At 44.5% G+C, this 22717-nt stretch overlaps 2 protein-coding genes across 21 annotated transcripts; one reads left to right on the top strand and one right to left on the bottom strand.

Annotated features, from left to right (window-relative positions):
- Positions 1-612: 612 nt before the first annotated feature.
- syncrip (synaptotagmin binding, cytoplasmic RNA interacting protein) lies at positions 613-9158 on the bottom strand. Of its 16 annotated transcripts, none has more exons than XR_003295777.1 (12): positions 9001-9158; positions 7873-8032; positions 6963-7081; positions 6587-6808; positions 6236-6412; positions 5821-5956; positions 5486-5691; positions 5110-5259; positions 4857-4978; positions 4338-4719; positions 2538-2628; positions 613-1803 (listed from the first exon to the last, which is right to left on the bottom strand). XR_003295777.1 is itself a non-coding variant. In XM_026308285.1 (11 exons), exons 1-11 carry the CDS (start codon positions 9001-9003, stop codon positions 2590-2592), a joined length of 1716 nt encoding a protein of 571 aa, XP_026164070.1. In that variant the 5' UTR covers positions 9004-9158; the 3' UTR covers positions 613-2589. The 16 variants fall into 16 exon arrangements, 9 of the variants coding, with proteins under 9 accessions (XP_026164070.1, XP_026164069.1, XP_026164066.1 ...); XR_003295776.1 differs by having other exon boundaries at positions 613-2425; XR_003295775.1 differs by having other exon boundaries at positions 2538-2631.
- A 1482-nt stretch (positions 9159-10640) lies between these two features.
- On the top strand, positions 10641-21245 carry LOC113131234 (sorting nexin-14-like). Of its 5 annotated transcripts, XM_026308273.2 has the most exons (29): positions 10641-11024; positions 11385-11505; positions 11595-11674; positions 11873-11951; positions 12094-12137; positions 12222-12309; positions 12576-12660; positions 12826-12982; positions 13141-13216; positions 13404-13448; positions 13656-13736; positions 13860-13974; positions 14363-14518; positions 14745-14869; positions 15187-15245; positions 15399-15425; positions 16064-16196; positions 16406-16592; positions 16706-16789; positions 16910-17010; positions 17336-17447; positions 17647-17687; positions 17790-17909; positions 18194-18317; positions 18908-19072; positions 19484-19579; positions 19971-20062; positions 20188-20244; positions 21085-21245. In XM_026308273.2, exons 1-29 carry the CDS (start codon positions 10888-10890, stop codon positions 21103-21105), a joined length of 2808 nt encoding a protein of 935 aa, XP_026164058.1. In that variant the 5' UTR covers positions 10641-10887; the 3' UTR covers positions 21106-21245. The 5 variants fall into 5 exon arrangements, with proteins under 5 accessions (XP_026164058.1, XP_026164056.1, XP_026164057.1 ...); XM_026308271.2 differs by lacking the exon at positions 21085-21245 and having other exon boundaries at positions 20188-21050; XM_026308272.2 differs by lacking the exon at positions 21085-21245 and having other exon boundaries at positions 11598-11674; positions 20188-21050.
- Positions 21246-22717: the final 1472 nt, after the last annotated feature.

Here is a 22717-nt window from a genome sequence, read left to right on the forward strand (position 1 = left end):
ATGTTTCCCACCAAAACAACATCACACACATTTATCTAGGGATTAAAACCGGAATATGAATTTATTGGCATTTTGTCAGGGCTTCCTGACTGTAACAATAAATCTCAGTAACATTATAAATTAACATAAGACTTTTAAATTTTACTCTAAGGCTTTTTGAGGGGAAGGAAGAAGAAGAATAAGAGGACTTTATCAATCCCCAGAGGGAAATTCAACTGTTACAGTAACAATTATTCTATTTTTTGGGTGTGTGTGTGTGTGTTATTGTTTATAACTGAACTGAGCTCTAAGAGTTTTTATGATCGCCACATATCTCATGTGCTCTTACAATATGTGCTGTCCCATGGTAATTAAAATAGAAAAGTGAGCTAATGCACAAGAAATTATAGTCGTCATACAATCAAAAACTCAACTCCAGATTAAAGTCAGTCACTTTAATAGAAAAATAGGTTTAACTCACCTCACTGTACAGTATAAAACAATTCATTTGCAAGAATGCAAACACTCGTTAGCCAAAAAAAAAAAAAAGCTTATAAAAAGCATAATTAACCCTGATCCAACAGAGTCAATACTAGTACGAAAATGCTGTAATCTGGCTTTTTCACAAACCAAAAAAAAAAGAACACAAGCTGCACAATCCTTTATGAACTGGGAAAGTGCTACACATGAATGAGACTCAATACACTGTTTTATGGCAAAAGTCACAAAAACACACATTCAAAAACAAAAAAAAGAAAAAAAATTTAAAAAGAGATTAAAGGAGAAATCCAACCTCAAATATCAAAATCACAAATGTGTGACAAACAACACGTTCCCTTACTTTGTGAAGTAAACTCTGCTTTATTTTGGGATTTCCCACAATTCCCAGAATACCCGTCACCGTCCCCAGAAAATGTGTAATTTAAGTGTAGTTAAACAGCCAGGGACATCGTGTTATTAAAAATCAAACATCTAGTGGGTTCACTACATTATGTGGGTGCAGAATTTGATCTCTGTGCAAGTCAATTCAATTTCTTCCATGTGATCAATGGTGCTAATAGGAAACTTTAAAAAAATGCTCTGTGCACTGTGACTTTAGGGAACGTCACCAAAACCTCTAACTGAACGTGTCTCATTTAAAAGTCAGGTGAGACCGTGTGTTTCTCTTGTTGTCAGCAACTCACACGAAACAGCACAGACCAACACCGAAAGTCTCCTAACATGTTCTGATACATCGTCTTCCTCTGTGTCCAGAATTATAACGATGTTTTGGGACTTGCTGACAACAAGAAATACACAGACTAATACCAGACGGATCCTTTACATTTTGTACTGTTTCACAGTCGAGGTGAAGAATTATCAGCTTAAAGCAAAAGGGAAAAAGTTTACAAATGCTATGAATTCCTCTGAGGTCTTGGGTAATAATTTGCATAGCTGTATGTGGTGTCGCTGTTTTAAGGATGGATTTGCTCCTTTAAATTCTCAACATTTTGATTTCCAGATGACGTGTACACTGATAGCGAAGCAACATGAATTAACATCAGTATATGATACAGGAAATTTGTCACAACTACATATATGGCATGATAATCAGTCTACAGCAACATACAATGTAAAACACGTGACCCTGCTTTAGCAATTACAACCTTATCCATGCCATGTGGACTCTTGAGTCCTAAACCTTTTTGGGACTTTAGTCCTGAACATGGAAGTGAACCTCTTTCTTCCAGACCTGCTCTCCCTAAATAAAAGGCAGCTTTGTTGGATGTCATGTACAGACAGGTGTTTGTGCAGGGCTGAGGACACACTGCTTTGCAAACATCCCTACATGGATGGATACAGACAAAAACAAAAATTAAAACAGTTTTCCTATTGTGGAAGACAAAGGGTGAGTTGGTTTACAGGCATTTAAGAATTTACAAAGAAAAATAATTATAAAATCATTTCTGTCTATCAACTACATCATCACTGAGTTCACTTATAAAAACAGCAAGGCTAGTTCAGGCTCATTTCAGGAGGACCAGCTAACATGGCTACAGCCTTTGTCAAGTCTCAACAGAACTGGATTTCTCTGAGGCGGAGGCCGAACGCTGCCTCAGTTTCATCCAGGACAAAACAGGACAGAGCAGGAGAGTCCTTGAAACTGAGGTAGTTAACAAACCCTTGGTGGCTTTTAGTTCTCAAAGAACCAATTTCCTGAAATGCCCGACCTTCAATGCTGGGTGATACACCTCAACATTATCTCTGACAATCACAGATTATCATTCCAGTCCATCGTAAAGATGTAGTTCACAAACTCAAAAACAACCAAAACACATAAGTTTAAGTTCCACTAAACACCAAACTTCCAAACTTAAACAAAAAAAGTGCAAAGACTTTTCCAGGAGGATGTCCATAGTGAACTCAGTAGGTCTCAAACGGCAAATGTGGGGCTGGGTCTTATTAACTTCAAAGTAAAAGAAAAATAAAAGGAAGCTTAAGATTAGCTCTGCTGATTATCTTTGAATGTGGCAGTTGCAGCTTGAAAACCATTGGACCACTGAGTCAGTTGACCTTACCACTCCATCCTCTGGCGGCCTGCAGTGTGTTACGCCGTACACTGGTCAGTCTTCATAGTGACACATCAGGACCGGCCTCGACCTCTTTTCCCTGCTAGTCGGGTAACAAAAGGAAGCAATTAGACAGTGGAAAACAGGATTGTATCACATCTACACACATCTACTGTTCTGTGTCCCTCACACTCACATACTCTGTATTACTGCATAGGGAGAACTGTGCAGCAAGCAAAACATGATTGTGCATAAATTAGAGAAACACCCTCAGACTTGCACGCCCTCTGACTCAACATGCACATGTACATGCCCTAAAGAGGACAGCAAGCAGAGGGTCAGCCCGATTCGAATAGAAACATTTCGTTTGAGGTGCAGCAGGTGAAAACATGGACACGCACAGAGGCGAGCAGGGAAAAAAGGGGGAGATTAACAGCAGCCATTATCATCTACGAAAGCAAAGTAAACAAAAATACTACAAGCGAGGCATGCAGGGCAGTCATCTCCTACAGTAGCACAATATCAGAACTCCAGAGAAACATGCAAGATTAGTATCCAGGCCTGCAACAGCTAGGTAGATCCTTCTGGGACAAGGAAAAGCTTTACTTTGAAATTAATAAATCAAATTGTGCTTTTATTTCCCCACCACACCAGTGACAAAGGGGGCTTGAATGACAGACTTGTAGGGGGTGGGGTTTACTATTGATGCTGCATTGACAGTGAATTTAGGACACCAATTTGTGAAACAATGTTTTTGGACATGAGAGGAACTCATAAGGATGAAGTATGTCACTACACATACAGAGCACTTGAGAGATGCCGACTATAGAAGTAAGGTGGTTTGGAATTTGATGGCATGCAAGGTGACACTGTAGCATGTGGCCAACATTGGCAAACCTTTAGTCCATTTTCTTCCACAAGGAGCCTTAAATTTGAAGGCAATTTGAAGAGAGAATTTGCCGAAACATGAATTTGCAACACAATTTGAAGTTTTGTACACGTGTGCGTGTATGTTTATTAAAGCAGACAAACAGCAAAGAATACAAGCCAAAATGTAAAGCCAAAAAATAGGACTATGATGGTCCTTTTTTTTTTTTTCTTCTTCTTCTCAATAACAAGACACGCATTACTTTGTGACAATACAAATTGTATTTTCATTTGTTTTAAATACATGTTTAGGAGACATATGCTTTGTTGCTGTTAGCTACTTAAAACATGGAAACCAGAATTTCTAAAAACATACATAAAGCTATAGCCAAATAGACAGCTCAAGCACATATTTGCATCTAAAAATTTTTTTTCAAACTTTGTTATGGAAAATCTTTTTACGACCATCTTAAAAAAAATAAAACAAAGGAAAAAAGAAACCAGTTCGCCAGAAACAGGTGGGAGTGTGACTACTGTTTTGAGTCCAAGCGGATTATTAAAATATGTACAAAAAGATCTCTTGCCAGATGCCACCAATTTTGAGGAAAAAATGCAGGCAACCGTTATGGGATTGAGGGCCAATCAGATCAAGTCTCTAAATAAGAAGACAAAAACAAAAACAAACACGTATTTTGTTATCAAAGCCCTACTGGTTTACTTCCACTGTTGCCCAAAAGAATCCTGATAAAATTCCTGGTTGTCAGATTTGTAACCGGAATAGTTACCAGAATGATCACCACCTTGGAGCGGTTGCTGAGCAATGGGTTGAGAGCCCCAGTTCTGATTATTGGTCTGGCGACGCTTGGAATCTGGCTGGTTGTACCCATCAGCTTTGCGCTTTCCTCCTACATTTCCACCGCGGCCACCCCGCGCACCACGTACCCCTCCTCGCCCTCTTGGCTGCACGCCTCCTCTTGCGCCTCGCCCGCCGCGGCTTGGTCCGGGCCCGCCACGCTGGGAGAAGTTGGACCTGCCCCTGGGTGCCCCAGCGCCGCCACGCCCTCTGGCTGGAGAGCCTCCACCCCGTGCCCCTCTGTTTCCACCTCGCCCTCGGCTTGGGGCCTGGAAGTCATCGTACCCGTAGTAGGGGTCGTCATAGCCGCCACGGTAGTTGTGATAGTCATAGCCATAGTAGTCATAGTAGTCATCATATCCATAGTAGTCAGGGGGGTACGCATAACCGCCCCGGTTGCCACCTCTGCCCCGGCCTCTGACAGGAGGAGGCATGTGAGGAGGGGGAGGGTAGTAGTAATAGTCATCATACCTGATGAGAGAGAGAAGGCAGGGAGGAAGAACAGAGGCGACCAAATTATGAGCACAGCTTCTGAGGAGGATCAGGATTGGATCATGGTCAATAACGCAACATGTTTCGCTCGAAAGACGCAATGAAACGTTTCTTACATTTGTGTTTTGGCTGCTTGTCTCTGGGCTTTGCGCTCCTTCCTTTTCTGATCTGGTGGCTTGGCAAAAACAATCTCAATCGGCTCACCCTCCAAGTCCTTCCCATTCATTTCCTCCAAAGCCTGAGAACATTGAACATTTCTGCAAATGTCTTTTGGTTCAACAGTCTTATTATACAGAAACAGGCTGATAAGTTAGTGCATGGTAACTCTTCACTGTGAAAAACTGGCTACAGGTCACAGAGAGTCAGTACCTTCACTGCACCATCCCTCTCTTCAAAGTGAATGAAGGCGTAGTCCTTGAGCTTCTTGACTCGCTCCAGTTTTCCAAACTCACTGAAGGACTTCTCCAGGATCTCCTCTGTGACACCATTCGCAAGGTTTCGTACGAATAAAACCTTCACCTGTGAAACGGACAAACAGAAGGTCAAACACCATGTCAGCCTTGTCATCCTGCAAGTTTATCACACAGCCTAGGATTATATTTTTGGACGAGGACTAGAAAAAAACAGTACTACTAGTGGATTATCTTTATCACATTAAGATTTTGTTACTATTTGTGACATTTCAAGACTATACAACGATGTTTTTTATTGTTTTCCATCACTTAACCTGATTTCTGAAGCTTACCTTGGCCATGACCTCTGGGTCAGGGTCTTCGATGGGATCAGCCCACTCTACTGTCACCACGTTGCCCCAAACCTTGACCTTGCCGCTCATTAGCCGGCGGCGGGCTTGAGCAGCTGTTTTGTGGTCTTCATACTCCAGGAAGCAGAAGCCTCGATTCTTCTTTTTGTCATCGGGCTGATGATACAGTATGACGTCGCTGAGGCCCTCTTGAGATTAACACAAGAGATTCTGGAATTAACAGTTTGCTGTGGAGTTGAATGACTAAAGACACTGGATAATTACATTTCCCAGCTGTAGTTGTGGGGCTTGATTGACATGAAACTACAAGTTTTTACCTGTGACTTTAGCAAACTCTTCAACAATCTGCTCCTTTGTTTTACTCTTGGGGATGGAGCCAACAAATAGCCTGTTGTTGGCAACAGATATACACACCCCAATGTGCTTTCCAGGGCGAATCTCATGATTATTACACTGAAAATAAAACAAAGAAAAAAAGTCAAGCACATTTAGTTATGAAAGCTGTCAACCATGTTCAGGTTTTTGCTATAAGATCAAACTTTATCCTAAAGCACAAGGAGAGAAATTCTCCTCTCCATGTCCCCCAGTTTTTTAGCCTATGTTTGGTCAGTTAGTTTACAATTCCAGATTTCTTCTTTATCATCAGATGTGATGTATGTGGAAAGTTGTGCGCTCATACAACAAAACTAGTCTCTGACTGTGAGACTGTAGTCTCATTCCCGATAATCTTACCAGCTTCACCGCCTCCTGAGCTGCTTCTTTAGTGCAGAACGTAACAAAGGCGTAGCCCCTGTTCAGGCCACTTAGTGGGTCCATCATTAACCTCAGGTCCCAGATAGGTCCCGCCTTCTCAAAGAGAGGAACCAGCTCGTCTTCAAACAGGTCACGGGGTATCTTCCCAACAAATATCTAGAAAAAGAAAGAATGCTTACAGATAAAGACGCCCCAATTATAGATTCATATCACTTCTGTCAACAAAAAACTGACAAACTGCCTGCGTGGCATCACACAGCTGCTGTGTCTCAAAGAAGTGAGCGAGTTCTCCTCTCACTCAACAGAACAACAATACATGACAAAGCGTACCTCTGTTCCAACTGTGGGTTGGGGTCCTGAGTACACCGACTCTGGTGGAGGTCCGCCATATTTCCTCTGGCCCGTTGTTACATCAAGTGTGTAGTCGGTTCTGTCCAAGAGTTCTTTGATTTTAGCCTCATCTGGTCCTTTAGTGGAATCTGAAACTTTTGTCCCCTGTTTCTCCCTCTGCCTGTAAGTCTTCATTACCCCACAGAGAAAGGCACTTTTATTCTGAAAGAGAGGAGAACTGTGTTACAGACATGTCATTACTTGATTAGTGGAAGAAACAGCAGAAAACACGTTAAAAGGGTGACAACAAGAAACACAGATAGGCACAAAAAGACTTCAAAAATCACACCTACAGAGCAGCGTATTCAGAACTTACTTGCACGTGTGACAGATCACTCTCTTTGAACTGGACCAACACTTGCAGCGCTCCCTCCTCATTGAATTCTTTCAAGGCTTCAATCGCCCTTTCATCTAGGTCACTGTGTGCTACCAGGCCTGGGAAACACAACAAACAAACTATTAAAAAAGCTGCACAAAGAAATCCAGAAAGCCACTGGACTATCTGAGCAGGTTGACACTGAAAAACAGCAGACATGTGACTCATGTAGCTATGAAGCTGTTGCACAACAGCAGCTTAATAACAATAATAGATTTGTGCCAGAAGAAACAAAAGATGATGACAGCTGAAAGCATAAGTGACTTCTAAGTTCCATTATTGTGTGTGCTTACTATAAAGCCACACAGCGCCCTGTTTCAACACAATCAACATGCCAGTGTTGCATAAACATGAAGCAGAGATGCTATTAAAACTAGATTTCCACACATCCACTTCCTGCCAAAAACATCTTTTTCTATTTACCACCACAGTTCACAGCATCAGTCATTTTAACATTGATCTGGATTAGTCTTCCTGCTGAACAGAGCAGACAGCTGCCTCCTCTACACCCTCACAGGCTGCACCCATTCGATTCAAGTTCTACACTGAACAGCATGAAAATAAGAGACCAAGACCTGAAGCAAATAACCGACGTGCAACAACGAAGCTGCTTCTGTGACTCATAAGACAAAATGTACCAGAAATATTTCAAGTCTCTTATGATTTATTCTGAAAGAGACGTGAATGTTCTGTAACTCATCCACAGCTTTTGCATTAGCTGACTATACAACAGGGGAACTGGTGAGTAAAGAGTCACTGTCCTAAACAGAACACAAAGGTTTGTCTGCAAACAATAAGCAACAAAATACTCTTCAGTCACTGCTTATCTCATGTCATGTGTGTTGCTTACCTGCTACGTAAAGTTCATCCAGCTTCTCAGCGACATTCTGAGGTAAACCAGCTTCCAGTAAGGCCTGGAAGTGTTCTGAGTGGGAAACGGCTGCAGTAGTGTCCATCGGCTCCTCCGTACCATTCCCATTTACATGATCTGTGGCCATGTCTGCAGACATCTGTGCACATGGAAATACAGCAGAACTCAGAACACAGCAGGAAACCAAGGCAAAGCAGGAAAATGCTCCTTAAAAGCTCCAGGTTCGCGTGTGTGTGCACATCATATTAAAGTGCAGCATGACGCTCACACCACTATAGAAATAACGTTACTGCAGCTCTGCAAACAACAACGTGAAGGGTCTGACAGGGTCAGCTCTAACGCTCAGCTGTACAGAGATGCTTGTTATTGCTGCTGTACCGGGGAATAGAAGGTGAAGTTTCTTCTGACACATTTAATCACTTCAGCTCTGAACCACTGGTTGGTTTCTGGGTCCCACAATTAGTAATGTAAACAAACTAATCGGGACCAATAGGAGTCCAAAGACTGTTGGACCCCTGAATCCGGCTGTGGAGTAGTCAGGGTCAGAGAAATAACAGGAAACTTGGAGCGCGGTTTGGCGCCATCGTTCATTACCGGACAGCTTCTCCCGGTGTCCCTGTACACAGGTTCGAAACCGAAACAGCACCGGGATGGTGCGTTTAGCAACGTTAACGTCCGAGTCTATTGGTATCGCATCATAGACGGTATCACAGTTCAGCCTGTGGAACAAGTAAATAAATCACATCCAGGACCTGCTGCCGAGTTTTAGCTTCTCTGTTAGCCTGTTAGCCGGTGTTAGCCTGTCAGCCTCAGCTGGGCCCCGGGACCACGCAGACCCCGGGCCCAGTCATCCCCACACGCGTGGGGCCACAAACCGAAGGGGATTTCCCAAAACAAATCTCGGGGCTAAACCCCCCAAAGCAGCCGGGGCTGCTCTGCATTGGTGCCTGTTGTTGCTGCGCCGGTTTACGTGGCCGCACAACAAAACAGGCCGTTTTCAAAATGCCGGTTGTGCAACGCACCGACGTTAGGGTGCACGCAGACCAAACACAGCAGCAAACCGCACCGGGTTCTGGTCGTGTAGCGGTCAGATCGGCGTGTACGTACCATGCGGATCTAAATGCGGGTGCACGATGCTGATCTGCCGTGGTGGGGTGCTCCAAATCGGGGGAAAATTCACGCCGGCGCCGCTCGGCTCGGTTTCTTTACTCCCGGTGAAACAAAATGGCGGCTACGTAACGTCGCGAGCTCTGCCTCGGCTGGATGCGCGGGGTTTCCCGGGCTGGTTCTCAGGGGCGGCCCCCCGTTTGTACACATCCGAGGACCCGACGACTTCCTGTCACTGATCGATTCTATTGATTAGTTTCTAAATACGTTTTTTTCCCCTTTTTTTCATTAAAATTTGAGCGATGTAATTTGCCATCGTAAATAGTGTCTTCACGTTATTTATATTTATATTACCAATCACTAACAGTTAAACATCACATTATACTTTTTGTTGAGAATTTAAATCGATTTGTATTTTGAAATAAAGTGTAACGATACAGAAGGTGTCCATCGACGCAAATGATGCAAATAGTGTTAAGAAATTATTCATCTCGTTAGTGTATTTGGGGGAAAAAGCCCTAGAACTACTTTGCACTTATTTATGCAGATATTTATAAATGGACTTTTATAGATGAACGTTTGTTTTAGTGGTTGTATGTTTTATTTCTTCACTCTTGGCTTGGATTCTTCATATTGTTATAAATATGCTATAAAAAATGTTTGCTTACTCAATAAATAAAGAAAAATATCACATTACCTAAATAAAACACTAGTTCATTAGTAAATACAAAGACACGGAGCCTTTATACCGCAGTTGTTTTTAACCGGTTGCCTCACAGTGACGCATTGATCAGTAATATTTTTGGGGAACAAGTATTTTGGTTGATCAGATTTGATCACCTTTATCAGACTATCAGAGAAAAGATCATTTACTTAAGTTCAATAAATTTACTGTGATGTTTATTTTGCAGCTTCCGGTGGTGGAAACCCTTTCAAATTAAGGACCTGTTTTAACAACGGACCTTTACCGTAAATGAAATCCCGCTCGCGTTGCTTAGCAACACGTCTGCAAACAACCCATAATAAATGGTGTCAAACTATTAATAAGGTCAATAAAAATATTTTTTTACTGGTACACGGATCCTGAACCTTTTATAGAAACTACAGTCACTGCTAGAAACGGAAATGGTAGTGTTTGGATTAAGGGTTGCCATGTCGGTTTAGGGAAAAGACACCTTTGGTCTGTTGACAGTTTGATTTAACAATAACTAGTTTTACATTTTAACTTTTAATTCATTATTAAAACAATAATAACTTATTTAAAGGCACAGTATTCAGCAGCACTAACATATGCTGTGTAATAAACAGGCCAAATAAAGCAAATATACATTGGTTATAACGAATAAATAGATTAAAACTGATTTAATACAGAAAGATAATAATAAATTAAGAAATCCGAGGACATATTTTGTCACCTACCACACTTATATTCATTGTGATCCTGCCCTGGACAAAATAATTATAACAAAATTTAACTTGCTCATGAACATTAACACAAATATCTTATCTCTTGCAAGATAATGTGTGATGGCATCACTTTTCTATAATCCCATTAAAACGTGTTTCAGAGGAACAGGCGCGTCGGTTTTCACAAACCTGGGCTCTATTTTCACGTTCTTTTTCAGACCTGGCAACCCTGCGGTCGGATTAGACAACATCCCATCTGTGGAGGAAGTCAACATGGAAAACAAGAAGTGACAACTTTGGAACTGGGGAAACAAGTTGAATCCAGGACGAGTCTGGCTCCGCTCGGTTGCTAAGATGAGTTTTATTATATGAAGAGTCCCTGCTGAAACTCAGACCTCCAGATCTCGGCCTCTTAATTTATTAAACCGGCCAAACCGACCTGCTACTAAACGGCTCTGTGCCAGCAGGTCGGCCCAAAGGATGGCAGGTATTTTCAGGTGTTTGAAGGATTTGAAACGGGGGCTGAAGATCGACGTCCTGAGAGAGACCGGACGCCAGTACCCGGTTTTCTGCTGCCTGCTGCTGTCCATGCTGTCCCTGACCGTGCTGCTCAACAGGTAGGTCCGATGACACGGAGCCGGACGGGTCACGTGATGTGTGTCCGCTTATCAGAGCAGAGCTGCTGTACCTGTTCAGTCAGGTGAATACCCTCTGTAAGCGGATTATCTGTAGACAGCTCGTTAAACGGAGTCACTGTTATGAAGTGAGCGACTATTTATTGATCCTGATGAAAACAAATAAAAAAACCAAAGCCCGTGTGTCTGTTGTATGTGTTAACTGTGGTCAGTTAGTGTGTCTGTGGTTGTCTTGGAGGCCCACAGGTAACCAGTGAGTTCACCTGGTTAGTAAAGAACCAGACTGTGTTAGAGTGTGTGCTCCGTTGTATTTAACATGAGCTGTGTGATTGCCTCGCCCAGGTATATCCACATCCTGATGGTCTTCTGGTCATTCCTGGCTGGTGTCGTCACTTTCTATTGCTCCCTGGGACCAGAGTCTCTTCTCCCAAACATCCTCTTCAGCACAAAGCCAAGAAACAGGGTAAGTCCAGCATCACGAGCTGATGAGAGATGAGTTTCCACGAGCCCCAAGTGTGCGATTAAACCTGGTGATGTATTTTCCTCCGACAGCAGCAGGAGCAGGAGCAGGAGCTGTTTCCTCTGGGCCACAGCTGTGCTGTGTGTGGGAAGGTCAAGTGTAAACGTCACAGGTACGTTAAAGCTTTTACACACAGAACATCAGCTGTAATTGTAGATTTGAAAAGACACAGGACTATGACAAACCACCACAGGGAGACAGAGTCCTTGGATCTTACCCGGACTGAAGTCGCTCCACTCTGGTGCTGCAGGCGGAGCCTAATTCAAACAGCACACACTGATAATACGCACAAATGTGTCATTCCCCCCAGGCCGACGCTGCTCCTTGAAAACTTTCAGCCCTGGTTGGACCTGAAGGTTCATTCCAAAGTGGACGCTTCAATAGAAAAGGTGAACAGGGGGCCTTTTGCTCCTTACCTTCCATTTGTTATCGGATATTTACTTAGAAACGACGTTTCAGCTTTGGTTGTGTCTGTGACATTAAACTCTAAGTGCGTGTGTCATTGTCACCAGCTTCCTTCTTCTCTCGCAGGTGTTCGAGTTAGTTCTGGAGAACTTCGTGTACCCCTGGTACAGGTATGAAAGATCCAAAGGTGTTTTGTTTTGTCCTCGTCTTTCACAGACACACATGCGAAGGTAGTTTCCCTGCTCTGGTTTCAGGGACATCACGGACGACGAGGCGTGCGTGGATGAACTGAGGATGACCTTTCGCTTCTTCGCATCGGTGCTCGTCCGCCGAGCTCAGAAGGTGACACAGAAACAGAACACCTGACACGTGCAGCTTGTTGCACTGATACAGTGCAGTTTGTAGATCATATAGTTACTGTACCTGCACGTGGCCCTGGGAGTCCTGGTCCCCTCTTATGTCCCCAACACACACTGGGAGGCTGTTCAGTCTCAAGGTCCTAAACATTCATACATATTTAGATATAAACCAACACGAGTCCCATAACTGTATATTTTATATTCCAGGTTCACGACACCTGTGATTATTTGTGTGTTGCTCACTAACAGGTGGACGTCCCTGCAGTGTTTGCAGATAAAGTGATGAAAGCTGCATTGAAGCACATTGAAATTATAGCAAACGCTAAAGAAAAAGGTATTTTAAAGCTTTTCATCACACATTCCTGCATTCAGATCATTTCTATGTTGGTTTTTAATTTGAACACCAAGTTTGGCTGCCAGCGGGTCAGCTAGAGAAGCATTTAGTTGAACTGGAACTAACCTGGTCCCTGTTGGGATCGTATTGTGTGTCCGTGCTTAGTGAAGAACATGGAGGACTTACAGCAGGCGGCTCTGGGCGAGTACGGCGCCGACCTTCACGTCGCTCTGTACAGCCGGAAAGACGAGCTGCGCTACCTGAGGAAGCTGACGGAGATGCTGTTCCCCTACGTGATGCCTCCCAAAGCAACAGACTGCAGGTGGGCAGCCTGCACGGACTAACTGGATCTGGACTGGATCTGTTCACTGTGACGGAATAAACAGAAGAGAACTATTTGTACCTAAAGGCCTGTGTGGCTGTAAATGTGTCTCATTGGCTGACTGTTGTATCAGGAAGGTGTGTGCTGTCGTTGCTCAGGTCTCTGGCTCTGTTGCTGCGGGAGGTGATGGCCGGGTCTGTCATCCTGCCAACCATGGACTTCATGGCTGACCCTGTGAGTACAAGTGGTTTGTCTGGTGCTGCCAGCAGCTTCAGTAAAAACAGGCAGAGTAGTAATCAAACAGGCCACGCTCTAAAATATGTGGAGTTTATTTGGATTTGCTAAACGATGAGGCTGCTAGTGAAGGAAGCGGTTTACTTCAGGTTAGAGTGATAACATGCTGACCCTGGTTATTTTTCAGGACACTGTGAACCTCATGGTGCTCATGTTTGTTGATGACACTCCGGTAAGTCAAGTAAAAGACGACTCCATTACTTCGTTAGTCCAAAACCAGTTAATAAACTAAATGTCCAGTTACAAAATGTTTATTTCAGAACCAGGCTGCTGGGTCATTGTTGCTTCACTGTGTATATGTCTTATAGTGCTGATAAGGATTTGGTTCCTTTAACTGGAACCTGAGTGCAGATGTTTAATGTTTAATTTGTGCCTCCAGCCAGAACCTGCCACAGAGCCTCCATCTGCCCTGGTTCCCTTTCTACAAAGATACGAGGACGTCAGCAACAAAAAGCCGTCTGTAAGTGTCTCATTAGCCGTACACAGAGTTTAGTTCGGGGTTTGTGTCTGCGGTCAGACTTTATGCGTTCCGTGGAGAACATTTTTGAGGCCTGTTAATAAATCTGTCCCTCTGGTGGTGCAGGTGCTGAAGTTGGAGCTGAAGGAGATCAGGAAGCAGCAGGATCTCCTCTTTCGTTTTATGAACTTCCTGAAGCAGGAAGGGGCCGTGCACCTCCTGCAGTTCTGCCTCACTGTGGGTGAGAAGCATGACCCACAAACACTGCTGCACATTAATCATCTGACACGGCTCGAGGGCCAGACCTTTACCCAGAGTCCCCTCATCATTCAGGCTTATTGCAGTAACCATCAGCTGACGGACGGTTATGTCCTATATTCATTAAACTGACTTTTCATTTGATTGAGCCAGAGGATGTTTGCAGCAGGTTTTCTCTGCAGACGCTCAGGGACATGAAATATTGATACAACATCAGGGCCTGAAACGTTGTTTACACGTTTGAATGTTTCAGCAGAGAAATACTTTGTATTAAAAGTGTAACACTGGAATAGACCCAGCAGCGTTATCGCAGAACAGAACCCACCCTGTGACGTAAACCTGTCGGTCTGACTGTGTGAACCGTTCTCCAGAGGAGTTTAACAACAAGATCCTGAGTCCGGAGCTGACGGACCCTGAGCTGCGGCATTTACACGGAGAGGTGCGGCAAATCCACGAGACCTACTGCCTGGACGAAAGCGTCGATAAGATCAGCTTCGACCCCATCATCGTGGAGGAGATAAGGAGCGGTAAGTGTGGGACAAAGTATGTCAGGGCTCAGCAGCTTCATCAGTGTTTCTGATTCTGAAAGTGTAGATCAATGTTCCCTGGACTTACAGGGAGTTAAAGAAGCAGCAGCCTGCTGTGGGGATGGTTACAGCAGGTGTTCACTGAGAGGAGAACCAGACCTTTAGTTTAGCTTGGTGGTAATAAACGGAGCCAGCAGTCTCACCTCACACTGCGTTTCCCTCCCAGTCTCTGCGGGTCCGTACTCCGGTGTGGTGAAGCTGCAGACGATGCCCTGCCTGTTTGAGGCCTACGAGCACGTCCTGTCTCTGCTGGAGCGAGTCTTCACCCCGATGTTCTGCCACAGTGACGAAGTAAGACATCAGCAAATTAGGATGGTTTCCCACTGACGCCATGTATTCAAAGTACACACTTATACTGTTGTCTGTATACATTTACATCTATTTGAAGTACTTGTACTTGTCCATTTAGTATTGTATAACCACGTTAGTAACTTTCAGATTTAACATGACACACAACAAAACAAATCGAATGGCCAGATCTGAATACTTCTTCCACCATGGCCCTGTATCACAAATGAAATATGTCCATATTTAAAATCATCTGTACTGTGGACTTTGAATACTGTCTGGTTGTAGCTTGTACGTGACGGTGTGTACTCTGTGTTCAGTACTTCAGATACCTGCTGAGGGGAGCCGAGTCGCCGACGAGGAACTCGAGGATCAACAGGTTTGTGATGTGGATTCTTGAATAAATTCAGTTTTTAGTTGCATTTGAACGAGCCGCTGATGAGACACGTGGTGGAGACTCATCTTATTGATGTGCACGAGGGACAAGTGTGAAACAGTAAGCTGGTCTTGTTGCTTGTGCATCTTATTGCAGAAATAGCTTCAGTTTGGAAGAAACCAGGTGAGTAGTCCTCAGCATGTCGCCTGTCTGCCCGATGCTGCTGCTGCTGCTCGTTGTTTGCATCTCACGCTAAAGCTGATCTGGGACCGTCACAGCAGACCAGATGAAGCAGAGACACTGCAGTCAGATTTAAAATGACAGGACATTAAAGTTTCTACTGTTCATCCTGTGACCAACAGCACAAAGTCTACTCTCTATAGAGAAAAGGCTTCTGCCATCAGAATCATTTGAAAGGTGCTTTCTTTATGTGAAGAAACAACAGATCTGTCCAACAGATGGACAGATCTTATTTCAGCTCGTTCCTGCTCATCTGACTTTGTTGTGAAGGGTCTTCAAGGCAGGTTTGAAAGGCCAACATGTCTGTAGGCAGCTGAGGAATTCTTCAATCACTGGTATTGATCAGAGCCAAGTCTGACAGGCAGTAACTGTGGAAATAACTGACTACCTGTGTGGCTTCATCAGATCCATCAGGCCTAATTGTCAGACGGTTGCTAGAAATGTGCAAACAGCTGCGACTGCACGTCTGCTGCACGACCGCTAACTCACTGTTGTCCGTCAGCCAGTCGAGAGTCTCCCCACAGGCCGACCTGCGATGCATTTGTGCTGCAGCGTTAATGCAGATTAGGTGCTCTCCACAGGAACACGTCTAGACGAGGGGAGTCCTCTGGGATCAGCAGAATCGGCAGCAAAATCAAAGGCGTGTTCAAGAGCACGACCATGGAGGGCACCATGCTGCCCCCCAGCGCCATGAGCGACGTGGACGATGACACGGTGAGGGAGAACTTCACTAATAGGACATAGGTTGTGTCCCCTCCTGACAGCAGAGTCAAGACTTTTAGTTCTTCTGTGTGATAATGGATTATTGATTAATGAAAACATGCAGCTGTAATTATTTTATTTGTAATAATCCACCTACACAGATGTTAAAGTCATTCAGAGCCAGATGTGTCTCTCAGGTCTGGTCCGTCTTCTCCCCGCAGGTGGAGGACGCGACTGTCGTGACAGAGGATAATTCCCCCGTGGAGCCGGCCAGCACACCGGGCACCCAGAGGAACCTGCTGGCCTGGAGAATCACCATCCCCTACATCGCCATCTCTGAAGATGAGGTGAAGAGGGAGAAGTTCCCCGTCTTCTGCATCGACGTGGAACGCCACGACAGGAAGGAAGGTGCGTGTGGAGCGACGGTTCTGTCACATCTGTGCAGCTGTTTGTCTAATTGACAGCTGTGACAGCTGCAGCTAAACCAGAAGTCAGATCTTCTCCTTGATTTTCTCCTGCAGTTGGTCATGAAACAGAGATGTGGTCGGTCTACAGAAGATACCTGGAGTTCTACGTACTCGAATCCAAACTCACTGAGTTCCACGGTAACTCTGATTAAATTACTGTGGCAGTTCCATGTTTTCATACCCAAAGAGCAGAACATTACTCTGGGCTTGTTGTCCCTATTGGTCCTTAACAAACTCTTATTCTCCTTGTTTTCTCAGGCACATTTGCAGATGTACAGCTTCCATCCAAAAGACTCATTGCACCAAAGAATTACGAGTTCCTTGAATCCAAAAGGGAAGAAATTGAAGAATATTTACAGGTGTTCAGTCTGGATATGAATCTTTGTAGCGGCCGACTTTCTGCTCGTGTCAGATACATTTGACTGAGAGTTGAGACTCTCAAAGCAAAGCTGATGTAAAGAACTCAATATCCATGTGCAGGACATGGACTCTGGCCTTAGAGGGCAGCATTTGGAAGGTGTTACAGGAGTCGGGGGATTTGTACACGTGCATTTCTACACCAGTGTTATTACAGATGCAGTGATATGTCCTGTAGATACGTGCACTGAGCTCATATACTGTGAAAAGCAGCATCAGTTAAAAACTTCGACTGCTGCTGAGCCTCGTGTGTGTGTTTGTGTTCAGAGACTCCTGCAGCAACCAGAGCTCAGGAACAGCCAGCTGCTCGCAGACTTTCTGTCCCCTCACAGTATGGAGTCTCAGTTCCTGGACAGGATTCTGCCTGATGTCAACCTTGGTACGTACCCACATGCAGAACAACGCCCACACACTGGTCTCAGGTTTTTGTTTTGGTCTACGGGAACACAGTTAACTGGTTTTCCCTGTAATTATCTCAGCAAACCCAGTATGTGGTGTCTCACTGCATCCACACATTGGTCTGCAGCTAAACCTGGACCTGAAATATCACTTCATGTTTCTGTTCATTGGCTTTACAGGGAAAATTTTCAAGTCTGTTCCAGGGAAGCTGATGAAAGAGGTAAGCTCAGGGAGGAGCTGTGGGATCCAAGTCAAATACCACAGATCTGTGGCGTAACTAGGTCAACATCAAACACTGTGAAACTAACTCACTGTTTTATAGAGAGGACAGAACCTGGAGCCCTTCATCCAGTCTTTCTTCAACTCCTGCGAGTCCCCCAAACCCAAACCGAGCCGGCCTGAGCTCACCATCCTCAGCCCGTCTGCAGAGAGCAACAAGAAGGTAAAAGAAAAATCACAAAACTCCTCAGAAACAGTAAAGCTCACGCTCACGAAGATAAAATCAGGAATGCACATCCTGAGAATGTTTGTTCAGACTGTTCAGAACGATAAAGTGAAAATCTGGAATAACAACTTTTCCATCCACACTCTTCTCATGGACCATCCTTATATATGATCCTTATATAATGTAAGAATCTCACAGTTTTAGGACATTTTCTTCCATAAAATCTTGTCCAATCCAATAATATTTCAGTAAATCAGTTGTGTCTATGTCTTCGCCTGCAGCTCTTCAACAGCCTGTTCAGGAACAACGCAAACTGGGTGGAGGGGGTGGAGAAGAGAAGCAGCTGCAACTGCTTCATGGAAAAGGTCCCAGTTGATGGCATGTATGACTACATGATGTATGTCGGTGAGTGACGGTGAAGCTGTGTGCAATAAAACAGCTCTGGCATAAACACGCCGTCAGTACGGCTGCAGTGGTTTGGCTGCAGACAGAGGTCAGACCCAGGGCGGACATCACACACTGGAGCTGCAAATGTCCTGAATCGGTTATTAAATCAGTCTGATTTAACTGTCTCACACGTGAAACATCCAAAGTTCTGTTTCCGTGAATATCCAGTGTAGCAGCTAAATGCGGCCGTGGTTTGTTTTGGACCAGCACTGTGGAGTCACTCAAAGAGCAGCCAAAGAGCCAAAGTAGCAGAGCAGAGGCTTCAAAACAAAGACGAACACGAGGCCGAAGGGCAGAAAAAGAGGCTTGGAAGTGAAAACAGCTGCGACAGAATCGGGTCAAATGAAACAAGTGATGTTCACCAAAGGGCTTTTCGACCCATGAAAACATCAGACAGCACAATTAAAAGCAGAATGTTTTAAAGATCATGACACAATGGAAGTGGAATAAGAAGGTACCACTGAGACCAGACCCACTGAAGCCTCAGCAGCTGTTTGATGTTTATAGGAAAGTGTCCTGTTCAGCCTCGCTGGTGTTTTCACCTACAGGTCGGCTGGTGTTCCACATGCCGGACCTGCTGCACCACACCCTGTGCGCTCTCAGAATCCTGTTCAAGAACACGTTCGAGGCGTACATGGACCGGTACATGCAGTCCAAACTGGAGCACATCCTGCAGGAGCACCGCCTGGTGTCCCTCATCACACAGCTGCGAGGTACCGGACCGAGCGGGGGCTGAATTCAGCACCTGGGGGGGTTTGTCCCCGTGTTTCTGACCTTCTTACATTAACCAGTACATTTACACAGCTGACTGCATCACAACATTCAGCTTTGTCTGCACCACTTTTCACATTAGTGGAACAGTTTTCAAAATCTTATCTGTGAATGTCCAGTTGCCCCAAGCTCTGCGCCTTCTTCCTGTCTCCATTGTTCAGACAGGAGATCCTCTTCTGCAGGCCAGGGCAGGTAGCACCAGCGTGCAGTCAGGAGGTTCAGCTCCTGTCTGGTCAATAGAGACAGGAAGAAGGAGCAGAGCTTGGGCCAACTGGACATTGACAGATAAGATTTTTTAAAAAACTGATATATAAGTTGCGACACTGTCCTCTTCCTGGTGTTTCTTCCTGCAGACGCTGTGTTCTGTGAGAACAGCGAGCGGCGAACCCCAGAGGACAAACAGATCAGAGCCAAGCAGACGTTTGAAGAGATGATGAAGTATTTACCAGGTCAGTGTGGAGCAACTTCTCCTTCCTGACCTCCCTGTGGCCGACACACGGGGCACAAACAGCTTTACAGTGCAGAGTAGTTCAGTTTTATCCTACAAGCAGAGTGAACCCATGAAACGACTGATTTATCTCCTGCATGTTTAGGCCTCAGTGCCCCTGAAAAACAAGTTCCCTTCCAGACATCACCGCAGAAAACATCCTGGCAACGAAAATGAAAAAGCTTCAGCACAAATTTACAGCTCGATGATGTAGAAATGTCCCAGTGATTCATTTGAATGTGTTTCTGAGATGAGAAGGTGGAGCTTTAAGACACTTGAACACTAAGTTTAGTGTAAAGTGAAGTGTGTGTGTGTGTGTGTGTGTGTGTGCGTGTGTGTGTGTTGGGTTTCAGACTTTGTGGAAAAGTGCATCGGAGAGGAGGCGAAGTACGAAGGAATCCGGCTCCTGTTTGACGGACTCCAGCAGCCGCTGCTCAATAAGCAGGTGAAAAAATACAGAATAAAACTGTGACATTTCTCTGGAGGATAGTTGGAGTCATGATGAACAGGTTTGACATGATCACAGAGCGTAAGGCAAACTAACGGTGGCGGTTTGTTCCGTCTCCTCAGATGACCTACGTCCTGCTGGACTTGGCGGTGCAGGAGCTGTTTCCTGAACTGGCTCAGGTAAACAGGAGGCAGCGAATCAGCATCAGTTTTATTGCCACATGATGGAGTCGAGTGACTCTGACTCCAGCGTCCATCTGGGATAGAAAACAAATTCCTATTTGACCGTGTTGCAGTGAACAGACTCACGCTGTCTGCAGCACGTTGACATCCTGAGACGCTTAAAGTGAAACTAAATTCTGCCCAGCAAACCTGCAGTTTCTGGGTTTAGTTGAGTTCAGTAAAAACCTCCACAGCCAGAAGCAGCCACCTCTGTCTCTGAGCAAAAAACAACAAATGTGGGCGTAGAAGACGGGGCTTTCCACATCTGTTTCCCATGTGTCTTTAAAAGCCACATAACATGAAGGCGTCTGCAGACGCCATGTGACAGGCTGCTTGAAAAAACAACCACCAGATTCTTTTTCTTCTGGGATTTAACTTGTTCTGTTTGTTCTCTCCTTCTTTAGACAAATCTATTTTCTATTCGTGGCCATGAAGGAAAAATGTCCCGTAGAGAATTTAAAGGTTTCCTTAACATTTAGTTCCAGCTCTGGCATGAAACAGAGTTTGTTTCCTCAGGAAAACAGCTGCTTGTAGTTTGAGGCCTTTGTGTTGGGGGATACAATCTCTAGATCTCTGTAAAAACACCAGAGAAGGCTTCAACCTCGATCACACAGTAAAAGCACTTCAAGCTCCAGATGGTTTTTCTGCAAGGAGCTGAGGACTTTACATGTCTGAGCTCAGGTTTCAACAGGAAATAAATAAATGTGACATGATATAATAACAGCTGATCTTCACCAGTACCAGAAATACTGCACCCGAGTGTCAACAATCTGTTTAAACGTGATGTTTCTTCCTCAGAGGGAAACATTCGTCATATGAATCAGGGGCCGAACCAACACTGGATCTTCCTGGATGATGGACGTGCAATAGTCAAAGTTTCCAAAGTCTCTGGGACCAGCTCCACATTCCAAAGTGTATGATGCACAAATAAAAGATATATATTTATTCATCTCACTGCAGTTTTTCACTGTTTTATTTCAATATTTACACATTACCATGAGCAGTAATCACTCAAAGCCACTGAACTGGTGCCGAGTGCAGACAAAATGTTCTAGTTTCCCAGAGGCCACGTCTCACGTTTCCCAGAACGAAATGAGACACGACACGACGAGGCTTTTACTGAGAAATTCACACTTGAGCTGCATGTGCACAATGAAAGTGATCAAATAAACAAAGTAATCAATAATAAACACTTGAATAACTGAAGGCTCAGTGTTTACGTTCATACTTGAACTGTAACTTGATGGTAATATTTAACTTCAGGGCTTTTACTCCTGAGGTATTTTTAAACTGACGTGTCTTGTTTACATGAAGGGCGTGTTAATATTTTACCTGTGACTCCTGAAGCTGTAAACGTGTCGATCACAACCTGAAACACAGAATAAAAAACTGTTTCACGACATGAGAATATCGGACACATTTATAAATGTAAGTTTACTGCATGCAGACGCACCGAGGTACATTTAAATGGTGATGCATTCACTGACATGTCGTACTGAAGTCCGTTTGAGACGTGGTGTGTTCACTGACATGCCAGTGAAAACAAATCTGTTAAAATCACATTATTCAAATCAATCAATGACTTGCTGTCTGAGTTGAATAAACTTTATTAGGGCTGTGAAAACTGACCTGGGTTCAGTGCTCGTGTGCGTTCACTGTGACTGGGCACAAACGGAGGGTTAGTGGGTTAGTCAAAGTGAACAGCGCGGGCCCAGTTTCCCCGACTCGTCTGAACCGGTCTGTTTCCTGTTAGTCTCTGAATGTGGATGTTTTCCTGCACTTGGCAGCTCATGCTGGTGCAGACTGGTGCCAGCCGTGCTGGGCCTCAGTGCAGCGACTAATAAGGAGTTCCTCAACATTAAGAGGCAGTGGATGTTGTATGGGTGAGGACTCACACAAAGGAGGCCCTGTTCAGGCAGATTCCAGTTAAAAACACTGCATGTTACAAAATGGAACATTTTCCACTCACTGTTTCCCAGTTTGTGCTTCGACATCTCACTGATGATGTTGCTTGGAAACCCTGTGCACGGTGACCTACATGCAGCCTGGAGCAACATGTTCCAGCCTTAGCACGCTTGGTTCTGGCCTGTGAGTCCTAACCCAAAAACCAAACAGGAAACTATCATTAAGCTGCAAAGACACGAATCTGGACTGAAATCAGAGCAAAATCAGGTGGATTTCTGCAGGATCACCTGTCACACTGGTTGATCTACCTGATCTACCTGATGGTTCCCACATGGCTGCTGCCAAAGAGACTCAGCTGCAGCTGTAAAACACAACCTGCACAACTCTTCTTAAAATTTCACCCTTAGTGAGAAAACCTGCTTTTGACGTTTGTGCGAGTCAAAACCAGACACACCAGAACACTCGTGTTTTTAAAGATAACACCTTCACACGTGTATGAAATTAGCACCAAGAACGAGATGAGTCC

Source organism: Mastacembelus armatus, unplaced genomic scaffold, assembly GCF_900324485.2.
Source record: "Mastacembelus armatus unplaced genomic scaffold, fMasArm1.2, whole genome shotgun sequence".
NCBI classification, from domain to species: domain Eukaryota; kingdom Metazoa; phylum Chordata; class Actinopteri; order Synbranchiformes; family Mastacembelidae; genus Mastacembelus; species Mastacembelus armatus.